The sequence below is a fragment of the Chlorocebus sabaeus genome, chromosome 24, assembly GCF_047675955.1.
Source record: "Chlorocebus sabaeus isolate Y175 chromosome 24, mChlSab1.0.hap1, whole genome shotgun sequence".
Classification (NCBI taxonomy): domain Eukaryota; kingdom Metazoa; phylum Chordata; class Mammalia; order Primates; family Cercopithecidae; genus Chlorocebus; species Chlorocebus sabaeus.
In genome coordinates, this window is record NC_132927.1 from 7801693 (window position 1) to 7827769 (window position 26077).

Sequence of the window (26077 nt, forward strand, 5' to 3'; positions counted from 1 at the left end):
CGAGTTAAGATGCTGAAAGGCTAGCAAAGTCTTTGATATGGGAAAGGCTATGAATTTCTACATCACGTTTCATACTGAGAGAGTGGCTCATTGTGGGAGTTATTCACTTAAACAGATTTATTCTATATTTTAATGTGCAAATTAGTGTTCAGTGTAGCTAAGAGACAGTTTCATGCTTGGAGCCATGAACAGGGAGGTTTGAAATCATCCTGTGAGGCAAAGTAGGGTCAATTAAGGGGGTTGCCATTTAGACAAGTCCCATAGATGGGATAAGGTTTTCTTTTTGATAAGCTTTTGGATAAGATGAGAAGGTCGGTTGTGGACAGTAACCTCAAACTAAGGAACTGAAATAAATTTCTGAGCTTTATTGAGTATATTCAACAGAGACAGGAAACTGTCCAAGTATTCTTCCTTAGTGAGTTGAGCAAGGGAGTGGATCATACGTTCTCAGCTGACATTGACACAGTCTGAGGCCTATTGAAAGGGAATGAGGTAGGTTTCTCAATCTGTGAGGGAATCTGAAATTTCAGTGAGTCCTTAGTCACCTAAGAAGGGTTGTCTTTTGTGAGGAACGAGGGGCAAGGTATAAATCCTTCCTTTTTAGAAAACAATACAAGGTATTACTCTAGACATAATTAGGAGATATTCAAAAGAATCTTTATTTTGATCAGTGTGTATTTATTTGTAAATTTCTGTCAGGGTGGGGAAAAATATTGTTCAATATAGATTCCACCAGGATTGTAGCTAAGTCACAGAGAACCTATGCCATGTCCAAATATCCATATGCTGAGGGTGAATTTCATCCTCAAGGTATTTATCTATGCATACCATCTTCCATGGAGATGCTAATAACTAACCATGCAGATTGTTGCCAAGTGTTCCCTAATTCTTGACCTTAAGGACACTTTAGTACCAGCATTCTCTTAGCCACTTTGTGGCTCCCTCAGATCTGTCTATCTGTCTAAACATAACACTCAACCATTCTTATTCTGTGGTTCTGCCACTGTACCAAGCTCCACCTGGTAATGGGGACATTGATTCTGTTGTTTTCACATTCCCCAAGCTGATTTGGGGTTCTGTTGTCCCCTCTGCCGACTAGAGATTAATCATGGGTGAACGCGAGAGAGGTAGTCTCAGAGTATGGGAGTCCTTCTTACTCACTGTAACAGGCACAGATTATTGTAGCTCAAAGAACAGAAATCCTAGCCAACAGTGGCTTAAATATCTCACACAACCAGAGGTCTGGAGATGCAGACCAGGACTGGTATAGCAGCTTAGTTATACTGCCAAGAATTAATCTTCCTGCCGTATTTCCTCTTTGTCTTCCTCAGCTTTTGGCTTCTGTTATTGTGGTTGTCACTATTATGCTTTTCATGTTCACAAGATGACTGCCACATCTCCATGTCACATCCATGGTCAAGGTGGGAAAAAGGAGTAGCACCAACTACGTTCTACTCAATCAGAAAAGCAAAAACTTTCTCAGAAACTCCCCAGAAACATTTCCTTTACCCCATTGGGTTAGCCAACTACAAATGACTGGCACAAGAACTCACGAATATTTAAGTTCTCAGTTTTCTTCGCATTCTCTTCATCCCTCATAATCCCAGGAAACTTGATATAGTCTGTCTAGGACAGATACTGACTTGGCTCATAGACTACCCACTTACAGTCACATTCTCCATTGCTTTCCTCTACTCTATAGGTTAGAGAGCTCTAAATGCTTAATTTTTCAGTTTCTCTTGGTTCTAAGGATGGTCATGTGACCTGGTTCTAGCCAATCGGATGTGTGTGTGTGTGTCTTCCTTTCCTGAATAAAAAAGGCAAAGGCTCACTAGGAAATGCTCTTTGTCATTCTCTTCTCTTCCTATATGGAACACAGCTTTGATACCTGGTACAACAAACATCTCATGACTATGAGGAGATGAAAATGGATACCGAGGATACCAAGCTGGTGGAACAAAAAGAATTAATTTGGAACATGATGGCACTATGGATTCATCGTATTGGACCTGTGTGATCTAATTCTGAACTTTTCTTTTCTTTTCTTTTCTTTTCTTTTCTTTTCTTTTTGAGAGAGAGTCTCACTCTGTTGCCCAGGCTGGAATGCAGTGGCGCAATCTCGGTTCACTGCAAGCTCTGCCTCCCGGGTTCACGCCATTTTCCTGCCTCAGCCTCCTAAGTAGCTGGGACTACAGGCGCCCACCACCACGCCTGGCTAATTTTTTGTATTTTTAGTAGAGATGGGGTTTCACCGTGTTAGCCAGGATGGTCTCGATCTCCTGACCTCGTGATCCACCGGCCTCAGCCTCCCAAAGTGCTGGGATTACAGGTGTGAGCCACTGCGCCCAGCCCTAATTCTGAACTTTTCATATAAGACTAATATACTCCTACTTGTTAAAGACAATTGTAGAGTTTTCTGCTACTTGAAGTCAAATGTAATCCTAACTAATACAGGAAAGAAATAATGTTTTTATATCACTATATAGGTCTTCCAATCTATTGTGTTTGCCAGAGCTGTCTCCATTCTCCTAAAAGGTCCCAACTTCCAAAATTCAAAACCAAGAAAACAATCTCTTTTCTTTGACATTTTTATTGGGTCAGACATTTTGCTGTGTCAGAAAATGATTCCATATAATTTGTCCAAATGGGGAAGGGCTATGTGAGATACAAGGAATTATAGGGAGAAAATCCTTGACACATATTTAGAAATATATCTCAGCATAGTTACAAATATACAGAAACCCATCCAAATTAGGCTAAGACAGTAAATTTATTGGGCATATATAAGTATATCTTATGGACCTAAGGATAGGAAGTCCGGTTGAACCTCATTATGAACTGGAACCAGGAACTGAAAAGTTATGAACCAGTGCAGCTCTTCTCCCTTTCCTCTGTGGTAACACGATCTCTTATGATCTACTTTACTCTTCTCTCTTGCATTGGCTTTATCTGCTTCTGTGTGCACATAGTAGAAAACAGTAATTTCAACCTTATTCACTCAAAGACAAACTGACTAATATCTGTTACTTTTATTTTCCAAACTCTCTGGAGAAATAATCTGATTGGTCCATTTTTTGGTTGTACATCATTCTTTAGTCCAATTAGTGACCTTGGGGTCAAATGACTTAGCAATTCTTAGGACCAAAGGAGAACACCCTTTTGAAAAGAGGCTATGGATGTGTATATGTGTGTCAGTGTCTTTTGGAGAAGAAACATCTCTACTACTCTCCTAAAATTTTAATCTGGGGAAAGGTAACCAAAGTAATGATTCAGCCATTATTCTCACTTGTTCCTCATGTTTTCTCTCAGGGAATTCATCCAGTTGCTCATGTCATAAACCTCTACACAACCAATAATTACCACAATATCTAACAATTACTATATGACAGGTGTTCTACATGCATTATCTTAAGTTCAACTTCACAACAACCGTACAAGTAGTAGTATCTATTTTATTGATAACAAAGTGAAATTTAGAGATGTTAAGTCAAGCCTTCAAGAGAGAGACCTCATGTCTCCTTGTCTCTGATCTTGCCCTGCTGATCCATTTCTTTTTTAACCCAGTAATCATACTGGTATTTCTGAAACACAAATCTGATAATGTTACTTTCCTGCTTAAAATCCTTCTATATGGCTCATGCCTGTAATCCCAGCACTTTGGGAGGCCGAGGCGGGCGGATCATGAGGTCAGGAGATGGAGACCATCCTGGCTAACATGGTGAAACCCCGTCTCTACTAAAAATACAAAAATTTAGCCAGGCGTGGTGGTGGGCGCCTGTAGTCCCAGCTACTCAGGAGGCTGAGGCAGGAGAATGGCATGAACCTGGGAGGTGGAGTGTGCAGTGAACCAAGATCACACCACTGCACTCCAGCCTGAGTGACAAAACAAGACTCTCTCTCTCAAAAAAAAAAAAAAAAAAATGCTTCTATAGTTCCCTTAGGATAAAGTCCAAATTTCTTTACAAGATATACAGCCTTTCTTGATTTAGGCAACCTCCATCTAACCAACCTTCACTCCATCCTCATCTCTTTCAGTCACTCTGTCCTAAGTTGCACAGATCATTTACAGTTCTTAACAGTTCAGAAAAGAAATGCATTTTCTACTCCTCTTGTGTTCTCTCTTCTTTCTTCTTTCATCGTTCTTCCTCCTACTCTCTTCTTCTTTATTCTTCCTTCTTTCTTCTCCTTTTTATTTCCTCCTCCTCCTTTCTCCTTCCTTCGTTCTTCTTCTTCTGACAAGGTGTCACTCTGCTGCCCATACTAGAGTGCAGTGGTGCAATCATACTTCACTGCATCACATCCTTGAACTCCTGGGCTCAAGCAATCCTCTTGCTTCGGCCTCCCAAAGTGTTGGAATTACAGGCATGAGCCACTATGCCTAGCCTTAGCAGTCCATTTCTAACCTCTTTACAACCATCTCCTTGCCATTCTCCCAGCTAACTTCTACACATTATTCACATTCAGGATTCAGCTTAGATGTTACCTTATTTAGAAGCTTCCCCTGACTGAATTGAGTGCCCTTTCTTTGTATCCCTTTGTCCTTTCTCTTGTATCACTCAATGCTTTTCTCCTGTACTTATCATACTATACTGCAATTTTTTTTTTGTTAACTTATTCTGTCTTTTGCACTGGATTGTAAAGTCCTTTAGTGGAGGAATTATGTCTGTCTCCATGCTGAATACTTTAAATCTACTGTAGTACTTGGTACATAGTAATTGCTTAACAAATATTTGTTAAATAAATGAGTCTCAAGTCTGGAAGAACTTGCAAAGCTATCTAGAAAGAAACAGATATTCGACATTTCTTGTTTAGTGAATAGATTATTCTGATGGCTATTCCCCTTATCTCTATGCTTTTGCCCACAGTTTATAAAAATTAATATTTGAGAAAACATATCATAAAATAATATAATTAAGTGATATAAAAATAAGCTAAAATTCTAAGATAAAGAAAGCTGACTGAAACAATAATGTTGCGGGATGGACTGAAGGAGACAACAGCAAGGAACTGAATGTCTTTTCAGAGCTTACTAAATAGAATGTACTTTGCTGGTAAATCTCATTTAATCCTCACAGTCGTTCTTTCTGGTTGATACATTATGCCTGTATTAAAGATAAGGAAATTAAAGATCAGATTAGAGCAAAATAAGCTGAATGATCTCGTATCTAAGAAGCAAATGAAAGAAATAAAAATCAACCCTAGAGAGTATTAGGAAGAATATGTGAGTGTAAACCGTCCTTACCTCAGAGGATCCTTTTTCTAGGTCTGGGCATCACCTTTTGAGCTTTCTCTCTCAACTGCATTGTATGTAGGGATACTCTTTCTTCCACCAAGATAAATTCTACCTCCTTACTCAAGTTCCTTCTTGAGCAAAACTTGCTTCATTAGATTTGTTTTCTGATTTAGGTAAACTTTTTCAAGTCTAGTAAAGCAACCTGCCCTCTCTTTCAGGGAACTGTCAGCAACACAAGCCATGAATACCAACGCAAAACAGACTCTCACTGTAGATCACACAGGAAAAAATAAAATAAAAAGATAAAATCCTTAACAGTGGTAGTATTTAAATGACCATATACTGCTTAATAAGAAATCCTGGAGTCATTTTCAAGTTCCCCCATATCCTATTTTTGTTAAGCTGGGTCAAGTCTCTTTAAACTTTCTCCGTTTTCTTGTCCATAAAGAGTATACTAGTAAGTCTTCTGCCTACCTCTTCTGCCTACTTCTGTAAGGATCAGATGAGATGTTGTATATGACAGCACTTCACAAACGTTTAGTAAAACGCTGCAAAATGTTTGTAGCTGGCCATAAACAAGATGATGCAGATTAGGTTCTTGAGCGAACAAACCCAAGACCGGTTGCTAGGAAGAGAAAGCCGAGCGTTGCTACGTGACGTCATCACTCCGCGCCACCCGCGACAGTTTCCGGGCAGGGCTCACAGCCCCGTTCCGCGTCATGGGGATTTGGCGGCGTCTGCTGCTTTTTGGTGGGGTGTCGCTCCGGGCTGGTGGCGGGGCCACTGCCCCGCTTGGGGGAAGCCGAGCGATGGTTTGTCGGCGCCAGGTCCGTGGTGCTGCAGGGCAGGGGGAAGCGGGCTGACAGAGATGCTGGGCTGCAGGGCTGCCTCAGTTCCTGAGACCCCCAATGTGCTGGACGTGCCTGCTTTTCAGGCAGACCCAGGCTGAGGCGTGGCGGGACTTGAAACACAGAACGTAGATGTGGTATTCTACATTGCTTTCTTGGTTTTGGGTTATTTAGCAAATAGATTAAAGAAAAAGCAAAACACGTGGAAGCCTTATCTCCGTAAAGAGGCAGCGTTTTTGCATTTTTAAACGTTCATCGTATCCTGGTAGAAAAATTTCAGTTTAAGCCATGTGTCTTTACAATTGTTATCAGTAGAAGTAGATAAATGTCTCCAAAGTGGAGATGAGCAGAATTAGAAAAGAAAGCCCTCTTAATTGCAAACCCCAGATTGTTTTTACTTTTACAATGTGATGATGGAGATGGCTTATTTAAAACGACTTATTATTATTATTATTTTTTAAAGTTATCTGGCGCCGAGAGTGAGACCCTAAAACAAAGAAGAACACAAATCATGTCCCGAGGACTTCCAAAGCAGAAACCAATAGAAGGTGTTAAACAAGTTATAGTTGTGGCTTCTGGAAAGGGTGGAGTCGGAAAATCGACTACAGCAGGTATTATAGGGTATTAATTCTATTCCTGATTCAGAACTTATGCCAACTGGTAGGTGCACACCATTAAAATTATAGTTTTGTGTTTTAAAAATGTATTTGTGAAGTTCCTAACATCTGATTCCTTAGTTTCAGGAGTTGGTAGCGGGTAGATGCTTAGATTTTGGAGTTAGACAAAACTAGGTACTAGCTGGGTCTCCTACCCCTTAACTCAGGAAAAAGTTGCCAGATTGTGCAGCAAATCTTCAGTTTACTTAACTGTAAAATGGAGATGATAACTTCTTTCATAAGATGGTTATTCAAATTGCACAAGCTAACCACTTAGCTTAGTTTTTACTAGTGTCCAATAATTGGTTGCTGTTATTTTTAAAACATCTAGTAACTTTTTTTTTTTTTTTTCCTGAGATGGAGTCTCCCTCTGTCACCCAGGCTGGAGTGCAGTGGCGCAATCTCTGCTCGCTGCAAGCTCCGCCTCCCGGGTTCACTCCATTCTCCTGCCTCAGCCTCCCAAGTAGCTGGGACTACAGGCGCCCGCCACCATGCCTGGCTAATTTTTTCGTGTTTTTAGTAGAGATAGAGTTTCACCGTGTTACCTAGGATGGTCTGGATCTCCTGACCTCATGATCCGCCCGTGTCAGCCTCCCAAAGTGCTGGAATTACAGGTGTGAACCACCTCGCCCGGCCTATTAGCTCATTTTTCCCCCATTTTTATCAGAAGGGAATTGTGGAAGAATTTGTCAAATGTTTTGAAAAAGTTAAGATTTACCAAATGTTGTATTTGTGGTAGATCCCTAATCCATTACTATTTGACAGACACCATATTGTTAAAAAAAGATCAATAATCTGTTCTTAATGAATTCTTGCACTATCCTGCACATTTTTCCTTTCTTTCCTAAAGGTTTACAATTGATTTAGTTGTTTTTAAAATTTAGAAGCTCTTAGTTTTTGGTTCTAGAACCTACCTATTCCTGTTTCTTGAAAATTTGGAGTACACTTTCCAGTTTTCAGTGGTTTGAACCCTTTTACATGCTCTGTGATTACTTGAAGTGGATAAGGATGGAAGGTGTTTTCGTGATTGTAGCCATAAGTTCTTTGGGTTTTGTAATTTGTTGGGTCTGTAGGCTGGCACTTGTTTAAGATTGTTTGTTTATTATTTTTAGTTGGAAGATGATCTGTTGCCATGAAATGTGAAAGCATTTAAACAGGAAACTGTATGAGAAAGTGTACATGTAACACTTAGTGGGTGCTTCAGTAAATGTCCCTTTCTCACTTCTTTCTGTTAACGTTATACCATCTGTCCCGAACAGCTGGCCCATACTTTTTCGTAACAGCTCAGTGAGCGTATCTAAATCTTAAAAATAGGTTATTTTTATGTAACTCTATTGGTATTATTAATATATTTCTTTTCCTTATATGTATTTATTCCTGCCTCAAACTACTTCAGAATACTTCCCATTTGAATATACGTGCTAGAGCTGTTTCAGATTAGAATGATGACATTTGACTAATACAAATATGCTCAGTGATTCTATTGTTTAAATGTAGGAAGAACCTAACTCTAAAATGAATTACCCTCTGAAAGTTTCTGCCTTAAAGTTGGATTATGTGTAACCTATCTTGTACCTGAAATTTAGAATTTTATAACTTATAAAAATGAATTTATCAAGTCTGTGCCCTAGGCTAAGTATTTTACATGCAATATTTCATTTAATCCTGATCACAGTTACGAAGTAGGCATGGTTTTCATTTTATAGAAGAGAAAACAGACTTATGGGTAAAATAACCTACTCAAGAGTACACAATAGAAGGTGGCAGAGCTGGGATTTGAACCAGGTCTGCCTTAAAAACTTATGCTCTTAACTAGTTTGAAGAAAATAACCCTGACATAGTTTATACCGTTGTTCTATAGGGAAATGTGATTCACATTATGAGGGCCTATTTGTTTATCGGTTTTTGAATTGTGTTACTTTTGGAATTCTCTTCTCAGATGTAGCATATTCCTGTTGCCGGGCTAAAGCTGGTTTTGAGACTACTGCTTTGTTTCTTTATGGGATTCTTTTGGGATTCGTTGGCATAAGCAGTTTGGGAACACATTTTACTCTCTTACGTTTTACACTTTTCCCTTTCCTCTGTGCACAGTAGTCCAGCCTTTCATATACATGAGTATTTATGAATTAGATACTTGGAACTCCTGTAATACCAGCATTTATTTTTAAAAGGCAGTAGGGGCAGGATGTGGTGGCTCATGCCTGTAATGCCAGCACTTTGGGAGGCTGAGGTGGGAGGATTGCTTGAGCCGGGGAGTTCGAGACCAGCCTGGGCAACATGGCAAGACCCTGTCTGTACAAAAAAAAAAATCAGCTGGGTATGGTGGTGTGCACCTGTGGTCCCAACTCCAACTTGGGGGACAGAGCATAGTAATCATAAATGTAAGGCAATGAGATTGTGTACATTTTTAAAAATAAAAGGATAATTTTTCTATAAAATATGCTTTTGAAAATAATTGAATTATATATTCTATTAACATGATTTAAAAAAACTAAGTGGATTATTTGAACAAAATTGTAACAGAAATGGATTTTTAAAAATGTTAGTTTTAGGGCATGCGTTTATTATTACATTTATTGGAAAATTACTTTTTTACTTTTCTTTTTACTTTCTGTGTTCCTCCATGTGCTTGCTCTTTACAAGTAAGGGATACATGTTAAAAATTTGTATGCTTAGGTTATTACATGAAAATATTAAAATTACATGAAATTATTAAAAATTACATGAAAATATTAAAAGATAAAATGAATTTTAATAGAAAGTTACTAAATTCAATTACTATTTTTGTTTCTTACAGTGAATCTTGCACTTGCACTAGCAGCGAATGATTCGGTAGGTGTTTATTAATAGAAATATTAATTTATTAAAATGTTCTTAAGGCAATGATAAAGAGCATATTGGTGTTTTCTATTTACTCTTGTCAGAAGCTATAGTGTAGTTGTAGTGAGTTGCATATCTTTAAGGAACTCAATGCTGCCATCACTACTGGTTACATTTAATAATAATAATGTATTTAAGTGTTGACTATATATTGTTTGTTATATATCCCACAAGAGGCTTTGATGTTCTTTATATCCTAAACCAATTTTGCCTTTATGATTTACAGAAGCATTATTCTGGGTTCAGTTTTTAAGTGTTGTAGGGAATTAAGTTTTTTTAAGAATAAAGATATTCTAAAAGTAGTGCATATCCGTTAAAACAATTCAAATGGAATACATGTGTAATGTAAAACTGAAAGTTTATGCATACCTTTCAGTTCCAGAGAATTAACTTAGGTTATAGTTTTATGTATCTCTTTTCAGCTCTTCCTTTCTCCATATAAAAATCTAAAAAAGTGTACATATATGTGTGTGTGCATACATCTTTCCATGATGTGCCTCATTCTTAATGGCTGCTCATTAATGGTCAATGGTAATATATTTAACCAGTTCTCATTTGATGAAATATTTAGGTTGGTTCCCATTTTTTCCCTACTCTAAATGATGCTATGGTGGAGTTCTTATGTAGTATTCTTATATACTAAGTGATGACATTTTTGTAGGATAGACTCCTAGGAGTAAAACTACTAGGTCAAAAGATATTCCCACTTTAAATTCTACTCCTAAAAGTTTGCTTGTAAAAAATTTCAGTTCCATTCTTTCCCTTGTCAGAAGAAAAAAAAAAATTCAGCTATAGTCTATGGGAGTATCCATTTTTCATAGTCTCATTATTGTTAGATGTTATTTTTTTAAATATTAAAAAAATAAAAATTAACATTGAACTTATTTGCAACTCCATAAATTATCAGCTACTTAATGAAAAGGCACACATGTATTTCAGAATTGATTTTAATTTCTCCTTCCTATTTTATAGAATACAGGCAAGAATCCATACCTATTTTATAGAATACAGGCAAGAATCATTTAATGTGTTTAACTGTGGCTATATTACTGACTTATTTTCTACCCTTACTATGTAACTTCAGTTCCTAATAAATAGCACATATGAAAAAATAATGTGTGGTACCTCTATAAGTATGATATCAATATATGGAGTCCAGAATCTGCCAGACCCCGGAACTAGATGTAGTTAATTCATGTCTTCTGATGCTTGGCTGTATGTTTCTGAAAATTGGAAACTAATAGACAAGATTTATAATATTTTGGTTATGTAAATTTTATTCACCATAGAAACAGGTAGCATAAAAGGACTTTTAGGGAAGAAAATGTAATTACGTTTCTCTAAAGTTGTACTTCTAGAAAGAGAAGATTCCAATGTCAAGATCAAATTTTTTCTTAAAAAATTTTTTTTCAACTTGCTTCCTTTTATGGGGGACCTACTTTCATGTATCCCATCTTGTCCTCTTTCTTGAATTCTTTTTTTGTTTTCCTGAAGGACGTCCTTGAGTCCTTTTATAGTTTGGTAGGCAGAACAATGGCCTGCCAAAAATGTCCACATCTTAATTCCTGGAACCTGTAAATATGTTACTTTTCCTGCCGAAAGGAACTTTGCTGGTGTTAGTCACACCAGCAAAATTAAAGATCTTGAGATGGGAAGATTATTCTGGATTATCTGGCTAGGTCCAGTTAAAGATCCTTACAAACGAAAGGTGGAGGTAGGCCAGACTTGATAAAAGAAGGATTCAATCCACCGTTGCTGGCCTTGAAGATAGAAGGGGACCACTAATCAAGGAATGTAGCCAGCTTCTAGAAGCTAGAAAAGACAAAGAAATTGATTTTTCCTTAAAGCTTCCAGAAGGTATGTAATTCTGCCAACACCTTAATTTTAGCTCCTTGAGATCTATTTGGACTTCTGTGATAGTATTTTATAGAAGTAGGAAACTAATACATATAGGAACTAAATTTGCTTGTTTCTTTAATTTCCAAAAGTGCCTTTATCTTCGTTATTTGATAGTTTAACTAGATTTTAGTTAACTATAGAATTCCAGGTTCAAAATAATTTTCTCTCTGAACTTTGAAAACAACATTCCATTTTCTTCTAGCATGCTAATGAAATGTCTGATGCTAGTCTGATTCATATTCCTTTGTAATAACAAGTGTATTCCCTCTCAAAGATTTTAAGGTTTTCTTTATGTCTTTTGCGTTTAAAAGTGCCACAAACATGCATCTAGTTATTGGCTTAACCTGCGTGGAATTTGGCCCTGCAGTATCAAGCTTGGAGTATTTTTCAGCATAGGAAAAATTTCTTCTGCTCATCGATTATGTTTTGTGATGTGTTCTGTCTCCAGAAACCTATTAGGTAGCTACTGACCTTTATGCTTGTTAATTTTTCTGTCATATTTTGATCTCTTTGTCTTTTGCTCTGTGTTTTGAAAGATGTCTTTGAGTATTTTTCACACTGCTGTATTGGACTTTAGTTGTTATTAGGTTCTTCTGATTTTGTTTTTCATTTGGAAATTATATTTTTTTCCAATTTTCCAGAACTATTTCTTATTTTCCACTTGCTGTTCCTAAAAAAAGAAAAAAAAAAAGGTTGTACCATTCTCTTGAATCTCTCCGAGGATGCTAATTGGAATTAATAAAAAGTGTTTTTCTTAGTGACCTCTACTTACTTAGGATGGTTCTTGTAAGGTGGCTGTTGACCAGCAGAATCAGCTTTACCTGGGAACTTGTTAGACATATAAAATCTTGAGCCCCACGCTAGACTTACTGAATCAGAAACCCCGGGGATAGAGATCTGCAATCTGTGTTTTAACCATCCCCCTAGGCGATTTTGATGCATGCCAAAGTTTAAGAACCATGGATCTAGAATTTTTAACTTCTAATCTGCTAATGTCACCCTCTTTTGTTTTCTAGTGTAGTTATGGTTTTATTTAGTTTTAGACTATTTTGTTTCCTTGTCATTTCAATGGAATTTGGAGAGAAGGGAGATAAACATATATGTTTAGGCAATCTTATTGAGATAAGAGCCAGAAATATGGTTTTTTTCCCTAGTAATTCTGATGACGGCACTTAGTTACCCTAGAAGAAGGATCCTGTCTTCCTTAAGGAAGGAAACAGGGAAAATTCAATGGGTAGGAAGGTAGATACATTTGTAGGTGTGGACCTGTTTTAATTTGGTTATCATTGCAGCCAAAGCTTTGAGTCTTATAGACAATGTGAAGTAACTATGTAATAAGGGATCAAAGGATGAAAAAAACAGTTAACTCATTTCCTGTTTAGAAAAAAAAGTACAGCTCGCTGCCAGCACTCATTTATCTTTACATAAACATGCTCTTTGAGGCTGAACCAAATCTGACTGATTTTCAATGTGAAAATAAAACAGAAAAACTCTTCTTGGAGTTATTTCTAAACAGAACTAACATTAGAATCGTCTGAATCATCAGAATTGTCTATTTCAGAAAAATTGGATTCATCAAATGAATCTTTGGCCAACAACTGTTCGAGGATGATATTAACATCACACTTAGGAATGCTACGTTTTCTAGGATTTGACATTTTCAGTGATTGAGAATTACTATATTTTGTAAATTGAAATGCCACTACTAAAAACAGAATGTTATAAATAGAATGATGTCTTTTGTTTCCAAAGTTGATATACTAGAATGATGTGAAAATAATAATAAAAGCAAGATGTTTCATGGAGTGACAAGATCTTATAAGTTAAGGTTGTAGGCCTAAGGGAAACAGGTCCAGGAAGTATTCATTTCACTTTTCATGTTGTACTTGGTAATATCTGAAGTGGATTGTGTAAGCCCCAGGGAGATTTGCAAGACAGTCCATTGGGATGTAGACAGAACATTTTTCTTTTCTATTTGAATTAATTTTTATCTTAATTTTTGTGTGTATATACCTTATATATGGTATTAGTAGAGTAGCTCTAATATAATGTATAAACAAACATATTAACCTTTTGAGGATGTATGCCCAAATACCTTTTAAAAAACTGATTGGGGTACATGATCAGAAAAGTTTGAATGTCACTGGTCTAGGCTAAATGAGTTTCTAGGCTGGACCGTATGCCCAGTTCTAAAGAAGAGTACCTCGTGGATTGAGGTTTTTTTTTTTTTTTTTTTTTTTTTTTTAAAGATAGGATCTCAATCTGTTGCCCAGGCTGGAGTGCAGTGATGTGATCTCAGCTTACTGCAACCTCTGCCTCCCGGGTTCAAGTGATTCTCACACCTCAGCCTCCTGAACAGCTGGGATTACAGGTGCCCCCCACAATATCTGGCTAATTTTTTATATTTTTAGTAGAGATGGGGTTTCACCATGTTGGTCAGGCTGGTCTCAGACTCCTGACCTCAAGCGATCTGCCTACTTCTGCCTCCCAAAGTGTTGGAGTTACAGGCGTGAGCCACCACGCCTGGCCTGCAGTGAGGTTTTAAAAGCATTATAGGAATAGGGTGTAGATTTTTCCTGCCTTTTCCTTGCCTTTTGTACTTCCCTTTGAGGATGTGGATGGGTAGTATTGCAGAGCAAAATTTGGGGATCATGTGTACTATGCATATAAATATTGCAACCAGTGGTGTGCCTGAGCCAGTGCATACTGGCTTGTGAGAGCCGATTGTTAAATTTTCGGTGAATTTTGCAAACCAACTCATGTTGTTAGCTTGAAATAGGCCAATGATGGGAATATTTAAACCATGGAACTTGGCAAACACTGAAAATCATGCCCACTACGCCAAGCCAGTTGTTAGACATTTAATGGTACCAACTGATTATATATATTGACAGTCTTATTTTTTGATTTTTCTTTTTTCTCTTTCTTAAAAACATCCTTATTATGGATCTCATTCTTTTACGGCATAATTTGATGCACAGTATGGAAGAGCACTGAGACTGGGAGAGGGAAACTTAAAGACCATCAGAAACCATTGATAAGCTGTGTGAGATTCCTAAGTCAGTTCATTTGAATTCATTTTAGTTCAACAAACATTTATTGAGCACCTCTAACACTCATTGCCAGACACTGGGGGAATATAAAGAAAAATAAACATATACTGTGAAAGCTCATAGCCTGCTCAGATTACATTCACAAAAGTGTTTAGTATATATAAATATGTTATATATTTATATAAGCATATGTCTGTGTGTATGTGTCTATATTTTTTTGGTATATAGTTGAAACTGGTTTAATAGTTTCTTTTGTGAGTGAGAAAGTTTAATTAAAGCAACATTTAATAAGGTTTTATTAATATCGCTTCATAACAGAGTAGACACCAGTGTGCTCTTAAAGGTTTTATAATCTGATGAAGACAAAAGGAAGACGAATGTTTTAAAATGATGAGATATATTCAGTGTCACATATAGTAGTAAATCTGCCCAAGATGAGTAGCTTTTATTCCAGAGTAAAGCAGTATTGTTTTAAGTAGAGCATTTCCATGAACATAATTATATTTGATTCTCACAGAAACCTGTAATGCAGTCCACGTAGTATTTATCAGTTTTACAGTCTTTATTGATTCTCCCCTAATATCCTTGCCACATTTCATCAGCAAACAGATACCCCTTTTTCTATCTCTGCAATATTTTTCCAGTATGTATTGTTCTATTTCCACTGTTCCTATTTTAATTAAGGCACATGCTAGTTTTTGGTCATTCATTCATTTATGCCTCAAACAATTATAGAGTGCCTACTCTGTCCCAAGTACTGTGTTAGTTCTGAAGATACAAAAATGAATGAGACACAGAATCCCTGCCTTTGAGGAACTCATAGACTAGCATCCCACTGCAATGACCTTTTACCTGCCCGTACTTACTTAAATCCTTCTAGTACGTAATGCCAGACTTCTCTTACTTTCGAAATCACATTACTCCCTTGCTCAGAGTCATAGCTGGATGCTTTTGCTGATATTCAGTATCCTCTGCCATCTGGCTTCAATCTATCTTTCTGGGTTTATCTTTAGCTATTCTTCTAAATGGCTTCTATGCTCTAGCTAATCTGGGTTACTTGCCAAAGTCAGTCTAGGCTGGATATACTATTCTTGATAACTTGCAGTCATTTTTCTGCTTGTCTACTGGAATGTTTGTTACCTTTCACCAGCTTTATGTGTCCTACCTTTCAGGCTTCCTTATATGGCTGTGCTGGTTATATCCTGTACAAGGTAGCAACCTTGAGAGGTTTGAGAGGATTGAGTGATGATAGAAATGCAGGCTACCTTCCTCTTGATGTGTACTTCTTGTTCTCTTGTTTATGATCTGTCAAAAAAACAAAACTAAACTAAACAAAAGATGTGCACCCGTGGGCTGCTTTGTAATTCACACAAAGGCACTGTATGAGCTAGTCTTGCTCAGAAGGGCAGCTCATTGAAGTGTTCCCTGAATTCTGGCCAAGTGAGGGTCTTTTCTTTTTTGTTTTTCCTTACTCTATTACCCAGGCTAGAGTGCAGTGGCATGATCTCGGCTCACTGCAACCTCTGCCTCCTGAATTCAAGTGATTATCCTGCCTCAGCCTCCCAAGTAGCTGGGACTACAGGCAAGTACCACCATGCCCAGCTAATTTTTGTATTTTTTGTGGAGATGGGGTTTCATCATGTTGGCCAGGCTAGTCTCGAACTCCTGACCCCAGGTGATCTTCCCACCTCGGCCTCCCAAAGTGCTGGGATTATAGGCGTGAGCCACTGCACCCGGCCTGGCCCTTTCTTCATCTTTTGAAATCTAGTAACACTTTTGATTTGTATTATTATTGCATTCATGCAGCCACTCTGATAATTTTTATAATAGGAAATAATATAACTAACTTTCATGGAGCATTCATTATGTGTCAAGCACTGTTATATGTGCTTTCCATGGACTATTTTAATCCTCATGACACGGTTCTTAGTTCATTTACTCTTCATAGCAACCTTGTGGGAATAAGTACTATTGTGATCCCCACTGTAGCTGAGGAAGCAGAAACACCTATAGGTTAAGTAATTTGCCTCAAGTCACCCAGAAAGCAAGTGGCAGAGCTAAGGTTCGAATGCCAACCTAGATCCTGTGCTCTTAACGTGCTTGGTGTATTGCTCCTATTTTAGCTAGATTCTTTTTTTTTTTTTTTTGAGAGAATCTTGCTCTGTCGCCCAGGCTGGAGTGCAGTGGTGCAATCTCAACTCACTGCAAGCTCCGCCTCCTGGGTTCACGCCTTTCTCCTGCCTCAGCCTCCCGAGTAGCCGGGACTACAGGGGCCCGCCACCACACCTGGCTAATTTTTTGTATTTTTAGTAGAGACAAGGTTTCACCATGTTAGCCAGGATGGTCTTGATCTCCTGACCTCGTGATCCACCCGCCTCAGCCTCCCAAAGTGTTGGGATTACAGGCGTGAGCCACCGCGCCCGGCCTAGCTAGATTCTTATGATTAAGAACTAGGTTGTCTTTATTCTTGGCTACCCTCAGCAGCTAGCACAATGCCTTATGACTTAGGAAGTACATGGTAAATGTTTGCTATACTTATAATTGCGCAGGCAGATTTGGAAGTGTTAAGTGTAAAGTTTTGTTTTGCTTTTTTTTTTTTGAGAAGTGGTGTGGGAAGGAGGTGTTTGTTGCGATTTAGTGGCCTATACACTGTTCTTTTCCTGCTTCTTAAAAGATGACGTACAGTCAGGCTTTACTTTATGATGGGGGTACCTTCTGAGAAATGCATCATTAGGCGACTTCAGTTTTGTATGAACTGCATAGAGTGTACTTAAAGCGAGATGGTATAGCCTACTATATACCTAAGTTATATGGTATAACTGATTTGTCCTAGGCTGTAAACCTGTATAGCATGTTACTGTACTGAATACTGTAGACATTTGTAACACAAAGGTAAATATTTATGTATCTAAACAAAGACAAGGTACAGTAAAAATGCAGTATAAAAGATAAAAAATGGTACCCCTACATAGGGCACTTACCATGATTGGAGCTTGCAGGACTGATAGTTGTTCTGGGTGAGTCAGTGAGTGAGTGGTGAGTGAATATGAAGGCCTAGGGCATTACTGTACACTTTTGTACAAGTAGCAGCACAGTAGGTTTTACACCAACATCACCATAAACACGTGAATCGTGTGTTGTGCTATGATGTTATGGTGGCTGTGCCATCACTAGGCAATGGGTATCTTTTAGCTCTATTATAATCTTATGTCACCACTGTCATATATGCAGTCCATTGTTGACTGAAATAATGTTATGGGGTATATGTCTGTATTCCATGATTTTACTTGGCCCTCTTCTCGTTTTATACTCTACCTAGTGATGTCAGCTTTTCCCACTGCTCTGGTTACTACTCATGTGCCTTTACTCCAAATGCATCACCAGCCTGCAAATCTCTCTTAGGCACCAGTCTGGTCTGTCTGGTTTTCTACTGTAGGTGTCTATTTTAATGCTTTATAAGCATTTCAAACTCAACATGTGTAAAACCAAACTCTTCATCCCTGTAACTGTCTTTGTCTCATGGAAGTCTGTCTACCTATGTTTTTTGGTGGAATATAGCTGAAAGAGTCATACAGTTATCTTCCATTCCCAAATCAATTACCTGTTCCTGTTGCTTCTGCCACTTAAAGTTTTATACACTGTGTCCTCTTATTTTATTCCTTAATGCCACTGTTGTATTTGAATCCATATTGTGGATCTTCTGTGATGACTTGTCTTACTATTATTCCAGCGTTAGGTTATTCTTGTTCTCTATTTTCTCTGCTATGATGCCTTGAGGAAAAGATGAACACTTCCTACATTATTGTATAAAGTTTGTTTACTATCTCCTCTACTAGTGTGTGAACCTTTAGGGGACAATAGTTTTGGTTTTATTCCTTTTTTATCCTCGGTGCCTTGTCCAGTAATGGAACATAGTAGGTTCTTGATAAATGTTGGTAGTGACTGTGGAGCATGTTAAGTGAAGAGTGGCCACAAATGAATGAATGAGTGAGTAAATAAATAAATAAAATATACACAGCAAATTCCAAGTGTTGGATAAGGTGCCTATAGTTTGTTCAATACATATTATGCTTTTTTTTCCCCCAGAGCAGATGGAAGTGATGAAAATCAAACTGAGATAATGTATATGAAGTGCTTAGCACAGTAGCTGACCTATTATCAGTTTGAAATAAGTTTTTAGTATTGCTAGCTAAATAAAAGCTTTTCGTAAGTAATATTTCAAAATAAATCAGTGCACATCTTATGTACTCGATTCTTTTTTCTTTTTCTTTTCTTTTTTTTTGAGACAGAGTCTTACTCTGTTGCCCAGGCTGGAGTGCAAGTGGTACGATCTTGGCTCACTGTAACGTCTGTCTCCTGGGTTCAGGGGATTCTCGTGCCTCAGCCTCCTGAGAAGCTGGGAATACAGGTGTGTGCCACCATGTTTGGCTAATTTTTTGTATTTTTTTAGAGACAAGCTTTTGCCATGTTTGCCAGGCTGGTCTTGAACTCCTGGCATCAAGAGATCTGCCCGCCTTGGCCTCCCAAAGTGCTTACAGGGATTACAGGTGTAAACTACTGCGCCTGGCCTACTCGATTCTTTTTTTTTTTTTTTTTTTTTTTTTTTTTTTTTTTTTTGAGAGACGGAGTCTTGCTCTGTTGCCCAGGCTGGAGTGCAGTGGCCTGGTCTCAGCTCACTGCAATCTCTGCCTCCCGGGTTTAGGTGATTCTCCTACCTTAGCCTTCTGAGTAGCTGGGATTACAGGCACATGCCCAGCTAATTTTTGTATTTTTAGTGAGATGGGGCTTCACCATCTTGGCCAGGCTGGTCTTGAACTCCTGACCTCTGGTGATCCGCCCACCTCAGCCTCTGAAAGTGCTGGGATTACAGGAGTGAGCCACTGTGCTCGGCTGGCCTACTCGATTCTTTTAGCAAAACTTATTTTACATTTTTACTTATTTTCCATTGCTACAAGGAATCATTAACCAGAACTTAATTGGACTTAAAGATGGGAGAGAAAACAGTCTTATCTTCAAAGAGTTTATGTTTCTTCTGTTATTTCTTTTTTATTGGTTTATCTCAAAGTATTTATTTTTTTCTCATGATCACATAATGTCTTAGCACTTATTCTTCCTAGATGTACTACTTTTTCCACAAATTATTATGAGTGGTTCTTTAAATATAATTAAGTTTATCTTTAGCCCTTTGAAGTTCTGTAATCATGTCAGAACAAACTAAGAAATTTTAGTTCAAGATTTAGGTTTTGATTTTTGAAAAGTTCAACAGTCTTAAGTCAGAATATATTTTGTATCACCACTTATAACACTATGATTTTCTTCATTAATAAATATGTATATAGTAGTTAATAGTCCAGCTTTTTGGTATGAGATACACCTGGGCTTGATTCTGGCTCTGCCTCTTGCAAACTCTGCGACTTTTGCCTGTACCTACCTAATAACGTTGTTGTGAGTATTAAAGGAAATGACGCATGTAAAGCACTTAGCACAGTGTCTGGCATACAGTAAATGCTAATAAGAGTTGTTCTTATTAGCTCCAATGTTATTATAATCTGGAATGTTAATTATGTGAATTTGGAGTAAATATGGATGAAAATATGTTTCTCACAATTACATATGGGAAATCCTGATGTATACTACTTAGTTCAAATTTATAAGGTTGGGGACACATCTTTTTTTTAATACATGTGTTGTAAAGGGATTATGCTATATTAAATTAACCAATTCTTAATGCTTTTATTATAGCTTGGACGTATATATAATACATAACATTTCTTATGAAAAAAATTTTGTTTCAGTATTGTGGTTAGCCATTTTGGAAGAAAGCTGTGCTATTTTTCTTTAAAGCATAGTTATTTTAAAGCTAGAGCAGAAACTAGGGCAAAAGGTCAGATTCAGAAGGAACAATTGCAAAATCATTGTTTTTTGCGTTTTTTTTTTTTTTTTTTTGAGATGGAGTCTCACTCTGTCGCCCAGGCTGGAGTGCGGTGGCGTGATCTCTGCTCACTGCAAGCTCCGCCTCCCGGGTTCACACCATTCTCCTGCCTCAGCCTCCCAAGTAGCTGGGACTACAGGCGCCTGCCACCACACCTGGCTAATTTTTTATATTTTTTAGTAGAGGTGGGGTTTCACTGTGTTTGCCAGGATGGTCTTGATCTCCTGACCTCGTGATCCGCCCGCCTCAGCCTCCCAAAGTGCTGGGATTATAGTCGTGAGCCACTGCTCCTGGCCTAGTTTTTGCTTTTTGCTTGTCATTTCAAAGGTAATTCTTGGTAAGAAATGTGTTTTATATTTGTAAGTGCATTTGAATTCACACATTTCATATTCACTGAGAGAGGGGCTCAGAAACTATATTTGTAATTATAAAGCAAAAGTCTTTACTAAAACTAAGAATATTTTCAGAAGAAATGGAAATACTCATTATAATTAAGTTTCTCGTGAATATTTGATAATTGTGACATCTACACATACACTTTCATACATTCATTTACCAAATGTTTGCTAATGGCCTGTTATTGCTGAGGTGCTCTGATTGGCATGGGGGATATAAAATTGAAAGAGCCCTGCCCTTGTCCTTTTCTTCATTTATTTTTAGAGACAGTGTCTTGCTCTGTTGGCCAGGCTGGAGTGCAGTGGCATGATTATAGCTCACTGCAGCCTTGAACCCTTGGGCTCAAGCAATCCTCCTGCTTCAGCCTCCTGAGTAGCTGGGACTATAGGTATGTGCCACCATGCCTGGCTATTTTTTTATTTTTGGCAGAGACAGGATCTCACTATGTTGCCCAGGCTGATCTGAAACTCTTGGGCTTAAGTCATCTTCCTGCCTTAGCCTCACAAAGTGCTGGGATTACAGGTATGTGCCGTCAGGCCTAGCTTTATCTTAGTTGATGTATATAGCCTAGAGACTATTTGGGAGATTGTTGTTTCCAGTTTGCTCCAGGCTCTCTAAATGACTCGATGATTGCTTAACTATCTCCAGTCTACTTGTCATTTACCACAGATGCTCTTCCAAATCATTCCCACTTTTATCAGGTCCTCTATCCAATGCCAGTTTCCTTATTCCTAGCACATGGTCTTGATTCCTATCGTGTACAGAATTGGTGGGTTCTTGGTCTCGCTGACTTCAAGAATGAAGCCGTGGACCCTTGTGGTGAGTGTTACAGTTCTTAAAGATGGTGTGTCTGGAGTTTGTTCCTTCAGATGTTCAGTTGTGTTTGGAGCATCTTCCTTCTGGTGGATTCGTGGTCTCGCTGACGGAAATGAAGCTGCAGACCTTCACGGTGAGTGTTACAGCTCTTAAAGGCAGCGTGTCTGGAGTTGTTCGTTCCTCCCGGTGGGTGGGTTCGTGGTCTCGCTGGCTTCAGGAGTGAAGCTGCAGACTTTTGCTGTGAGTGTTACAGCTCTTAAAGGCAGCGTGGACCCAAAGAGTGAGCAGCAGCAAGATTTATTGTAAACAGCGAAAGAATAAAGCTTCCACTGTGTGGAAGGAGACCCCAGCGGGTTGACCTTGCCTGGCTTGGGCAGCCTGCTTTTATTCCCTTATCTGACCCCACGCACATCCTGCTGATTGGTCCATTTTACAGAGAGCTGATTGGTCTATTTTACAGAGAGCTGATTGGTCCATTTTCTAGAGAGCTGATTGGTCCATTTTGACAGAGTGCTGATTGGTGCGTTTACAATCCTTTAGCTAGACACAGAGTGCTAGACAGAAAAGTTCTCCAAGTCCCCACTAGGATAGCTAGATACAGAGTACTGATTGGGGTGTATTTACAAACCTTGAGCTAGACCCAGAGTACTGATTGGTGTATTTACAAAGCCTGAGCTAGACACAGAGTGCTGATTGGTGCGTTTACAATCCTTTAGCTAGACATAAAGGTTCTCCAAGGCCCCACTAGACTCAGGAGCCCAGTTGGCTTCACCTAGTGGATCCTGCACTGGGGCCACGGGCGGAGCTGCTTGCCATTCCCGTGTGCCGTGCATCCCTACTCCTCAGCCCCGGGCGGCTGATGGGACCAAGTGCCACGGAGCAGGGAGCAGCGCTCCTTGGGGAAGCTCAGGCCGCGGGGAAGCCCACCGCTGGGGGGGGTGTGGGCATGGCGAGCTGCAGGTCCCGAGCCCTGCTCCGTGGGGAGGCAGCTGAGGCTTGGCGAGAATTTAAGTGTAGTGTATGTGGGCAGGCAGTGCTGGGGGACCCGGTGCAACCTCTGCAGCTGCTGGCCCGGATGCTAAGCCCCTCACTGCCCTGGACCAGCAGCCCCGGCCAGCCGTTGGGAGTGTGGGGCCCGCCGGAACTCGCACTGGCCTGTGAGCACAGTGCGCAGTCCTGGTTCCTGCCGGCGCTTCTCCCTCCACACTTCCCCAGCAAGCAGAGGGAGCTGGCTCTGTCCTTGGCCAGCCCAGAGAGGGGCTCCCACAGTGCAGTGGTGGGCTGAAGGGCTCCTCAAGCACTGCCAGAGTGGATGCCGAGGCCGAGGAGGTGCCAAGAGTGAGGGCTGCTAGCACATTGTCACCTCTTAATCACCCCTCTAAACACAACACCCCAACTGCTGTTGGGAATTTGGCCTATGACCGCTCTAGCTACTTCCTGCTGGATGGGGGCGATGAAGGGGCCCTGCAGTTGTAGTGTCCTCCAGAGGGGAGCTCTCTAGGTCAGTGAAAGTGCCAGCGGGTCAGTCCAGGGGTCCTCGGTAGAAGTTGTTAGTTGAGCTCATTTCGGGTTCCATTTGTAAGACCATCTGTAGCTTGATGGCCTCGATTGTAGAGGAAACAAATTTGACAAGAAGGTTAAAGATACAGGGCCCAAAGGCGAGTAACAGCAAGATGGCTGCCACGGGACCTAGAAAGGGGAGAAGCCATGTTGCCCAAGTCCAGAGGTTGGTATAAGAGTTTGAAAGGCATTTTCTGATTTCAGAAGCCTTTTCCTGTATGCGGAGTGGCATCTCATACTATCCCTGACTGGTTAGTGTAAAAACAACACTCTTCCCCTAAGAAGGTGCAGAGTCCTCCTTTCTCAGCAGTGAGGAGGTCTAGGCCTCGGTGGTTTTGGAGAATCACTGCTGCTAAAGAGTCTATTTGGGATTGTAAAGTAAGGATAGATTTCATTATTTCTTGCAAACTGTCTGAGAAATCCTTTGAAAGTGTGTGGTAGCAGGATAATGAAGTAGATAAACCAGCTATTCCAGTTCCTGTGGCAATAGCCATTCCTAACCCTATAAGTAGGGGTATTAGTTGTATGGCTGTGCACTGACAGACTTGAGCTTTGAGGGGTACTGATAAGGTCTGATTTCCTGGGGCAATATTAATGTTGGAACTTAGAAAGACTAAGGTGTAGGTGCCTGTTCAGTTAGTGGGGAGGCAGGTATAGGTCGATGTTCCACATAAGAAGAATATGCCTTGGCTGGGTAGACATTTAGAAATTAACCCTGGGGGCTTTTAAAGAATAGGGTACACTGTTTTTTCTTTACTGCTTCCATCTTTCTTTTTCTTCAACTTCTTCTTTGTGTCTCTCTTTCTGCCTTTCTTTCCTTCTTTGTCTCTCTGTCTCTTCCTCTGTCTCCTTCTCTTTGTCTCTCCTGTTTCTTTCTCTCTTTCTCTGACTTCCTGTCTCTTTTTCTCTTTCCTTCTTCTGTTATTAACCACCCCAAGGGGAGAAAACTATGCCCCCGTGAAAGTCAGGGAATACTGGGGCTTAATCTCTTAGAGGGGGTTGTTCCATACGAAGGGTTCTTCTGTAGGTATTTCTAATGGGGGGTTCCGCCTGGCAGCAATTTTGGCCTCAGCATCTGCCCAACAGTTTCCTTCTGCCTTTTCTCCTTCACCTTTCTGATGGCTTTGGCAGTGTAAGACTGCCACCTCCTTGGGTTTTTGCACTGCATGCAATAACTCTATAGTTTCCTTGTGGTATTTAATGGGGGTTCCCCCAGAGGTTAGGAACTCCCTTTCTTTCCATATTGCAACATGGGCATATAGGATTAGATAAGCATCCTTGCTATCTGTATACACATTTATTCTTTTTCCCTTTCCCAATTCTAAGGCTTGGGTAAGTGCCACTAGTTCTGCTAACTGGGCATTGGTCCCTGGGGGAAGAGGCTTACTTTCAAGTATGGTTACATCACTGACTATGGCGTAATCTGCTCTTCGTATCCCATTCTCCACAAATGAACTTCCATCAGTATATAGGTTAAGGTCAGGATTAGCTGAGAGGACTTCTAAGAGATCATCTCGGGTGGCATAAGTCTGGACTATAATTTGTTGGCAGTCATGCTCAATTGGTTCCCCATCCTCTGGGAGAAAAGTGGCAGGGTTGAGGGCCATGCAAGTATGCATTTGAAGCAACAGTCCCTCAAGGAGTAGCGCCTGGTATCTAAGTAGGTGGTTGTCTGATAGCCATAAGTTTCCTTTGGGACCTAGTTTGTCATTTACATCATGAGTAGTCCAGACAGTGAGATCCTTTCGTTGTGTTATCTTGATAGCTTCCGACACTTAAGACCGCCACCGCCACAACTACCCGTAAACAGTGAGGCCAGCCTGTTGCTACTACATCAGTTTCCTTACTTAGGTATGCCACTGGTTATTGGGTTGTCCCATGAGTCTGAGTAAGGACTCCAAGAGCTATACCTGCTCTCTCTGTGACATATAGAGAGAAGTTTTGTCCTATGGGAAGGCTTAAAGCTGGAGCTTGTGCTAGGGCCTGCTTTAAAGTTTTGAAGGCTGTTTCTGCCTCTGTTTCCCCTTCTGTTAGATGTGTATTTGCCCTCTGGGTTTCCTAGATTAGAGTACAGAGGGGCCTGGCTATCTCGCTGTATCTGGGTATCCATAGTCGGCAAAAGCCGGTTTAATTCCAGGAACCCCTGCAACTATTTTAATATCTTAGGGCGAGGATAAGCCAGTATAGACTGTATTCGTTCCTTGCTGAGGGCCCTGGTCCCTTTGGCTAAGATTAGGCCTAGATATTTGACCTGTTGTAGGCAAAGCTGGGCCTTCGACCTAGACACCATGTATCCTTGATTAGCTAGAAAGTTCAAGAGATCTAGCGTAACCTGCTGGCATGAGGCTTCTGAACTGGTAGGCAAAAGTAAATCATCCACATACTGAAGGACCAGAGTGTCTGGACTTCAGAGGTGGCCTAGATGTTGGGCCAGTGCCTGACCAAACAGATGAGGGCTATCCCTAAACCCTTGGGGAAAGACTGTCCATGTAAGTTGGGACGTGTGGTCTGTGTGATCCTCAAAGGCAAAAGAGAAACTGGGAGTCAGAGTGCAGGGGAATACAGAAAAAGGCATCCTTGAGGTCCAGAACAGTGAACCATTCTACTTCCTGTGGTATTTGAGAGAGCAAGATATAGGGGTTAGGTACAACTGGATATAGAGAAATTAATGCCTCATTGATGAGTCTAAGATCCTACACTAGTCTCCACTGACCGTTTGGTTTTTGTACTTCTAGAATTGGGGTGTTGCAGGGACTGCTGCATTTCCTTACTAAACCTTGAGCTTTTTAATGTTTAACAATATC

General features: G+C 39.8%; 1 protein-coding gene across 5 annotated transcripts in view; it reads left to right on the plus strand.

Moving 5' to 3' along the window:
- Positions 1-5916: 5916 nt before the first annotated feature.
- Positions 5917-26077, plus strand: part of NUBPL (NUBP iron-sulfur cluster assembly factor, mitochondrial) — a 363982-nt gene continuing 343821 nt past the window's right edge. For 3 of the 5 annotated variants that reach the window (XM_073010899.1, XM_073010898.1, XM_073010901.1), the window contains exons 1-3: positions 5917-6060; positions 6545-6692; positions 9535-9569. In XM_073010899.1, coding sequence (XP_072867000.1) covers positions 5953-6060; positions 6545-6692; positions 9535-9569 — 291 coding nt within the window. In that variant the 5' untranslated portion in view covers positions 5917-5952. Of the gene's footprint in view, positions 6061-6544; positions 6693-9534; positions 9570-26077 lie in introns of those variants that run through there. The other 2 variants (XM_073010903.1, XM_073010902.1) reach the window with 2 other exon arrangements.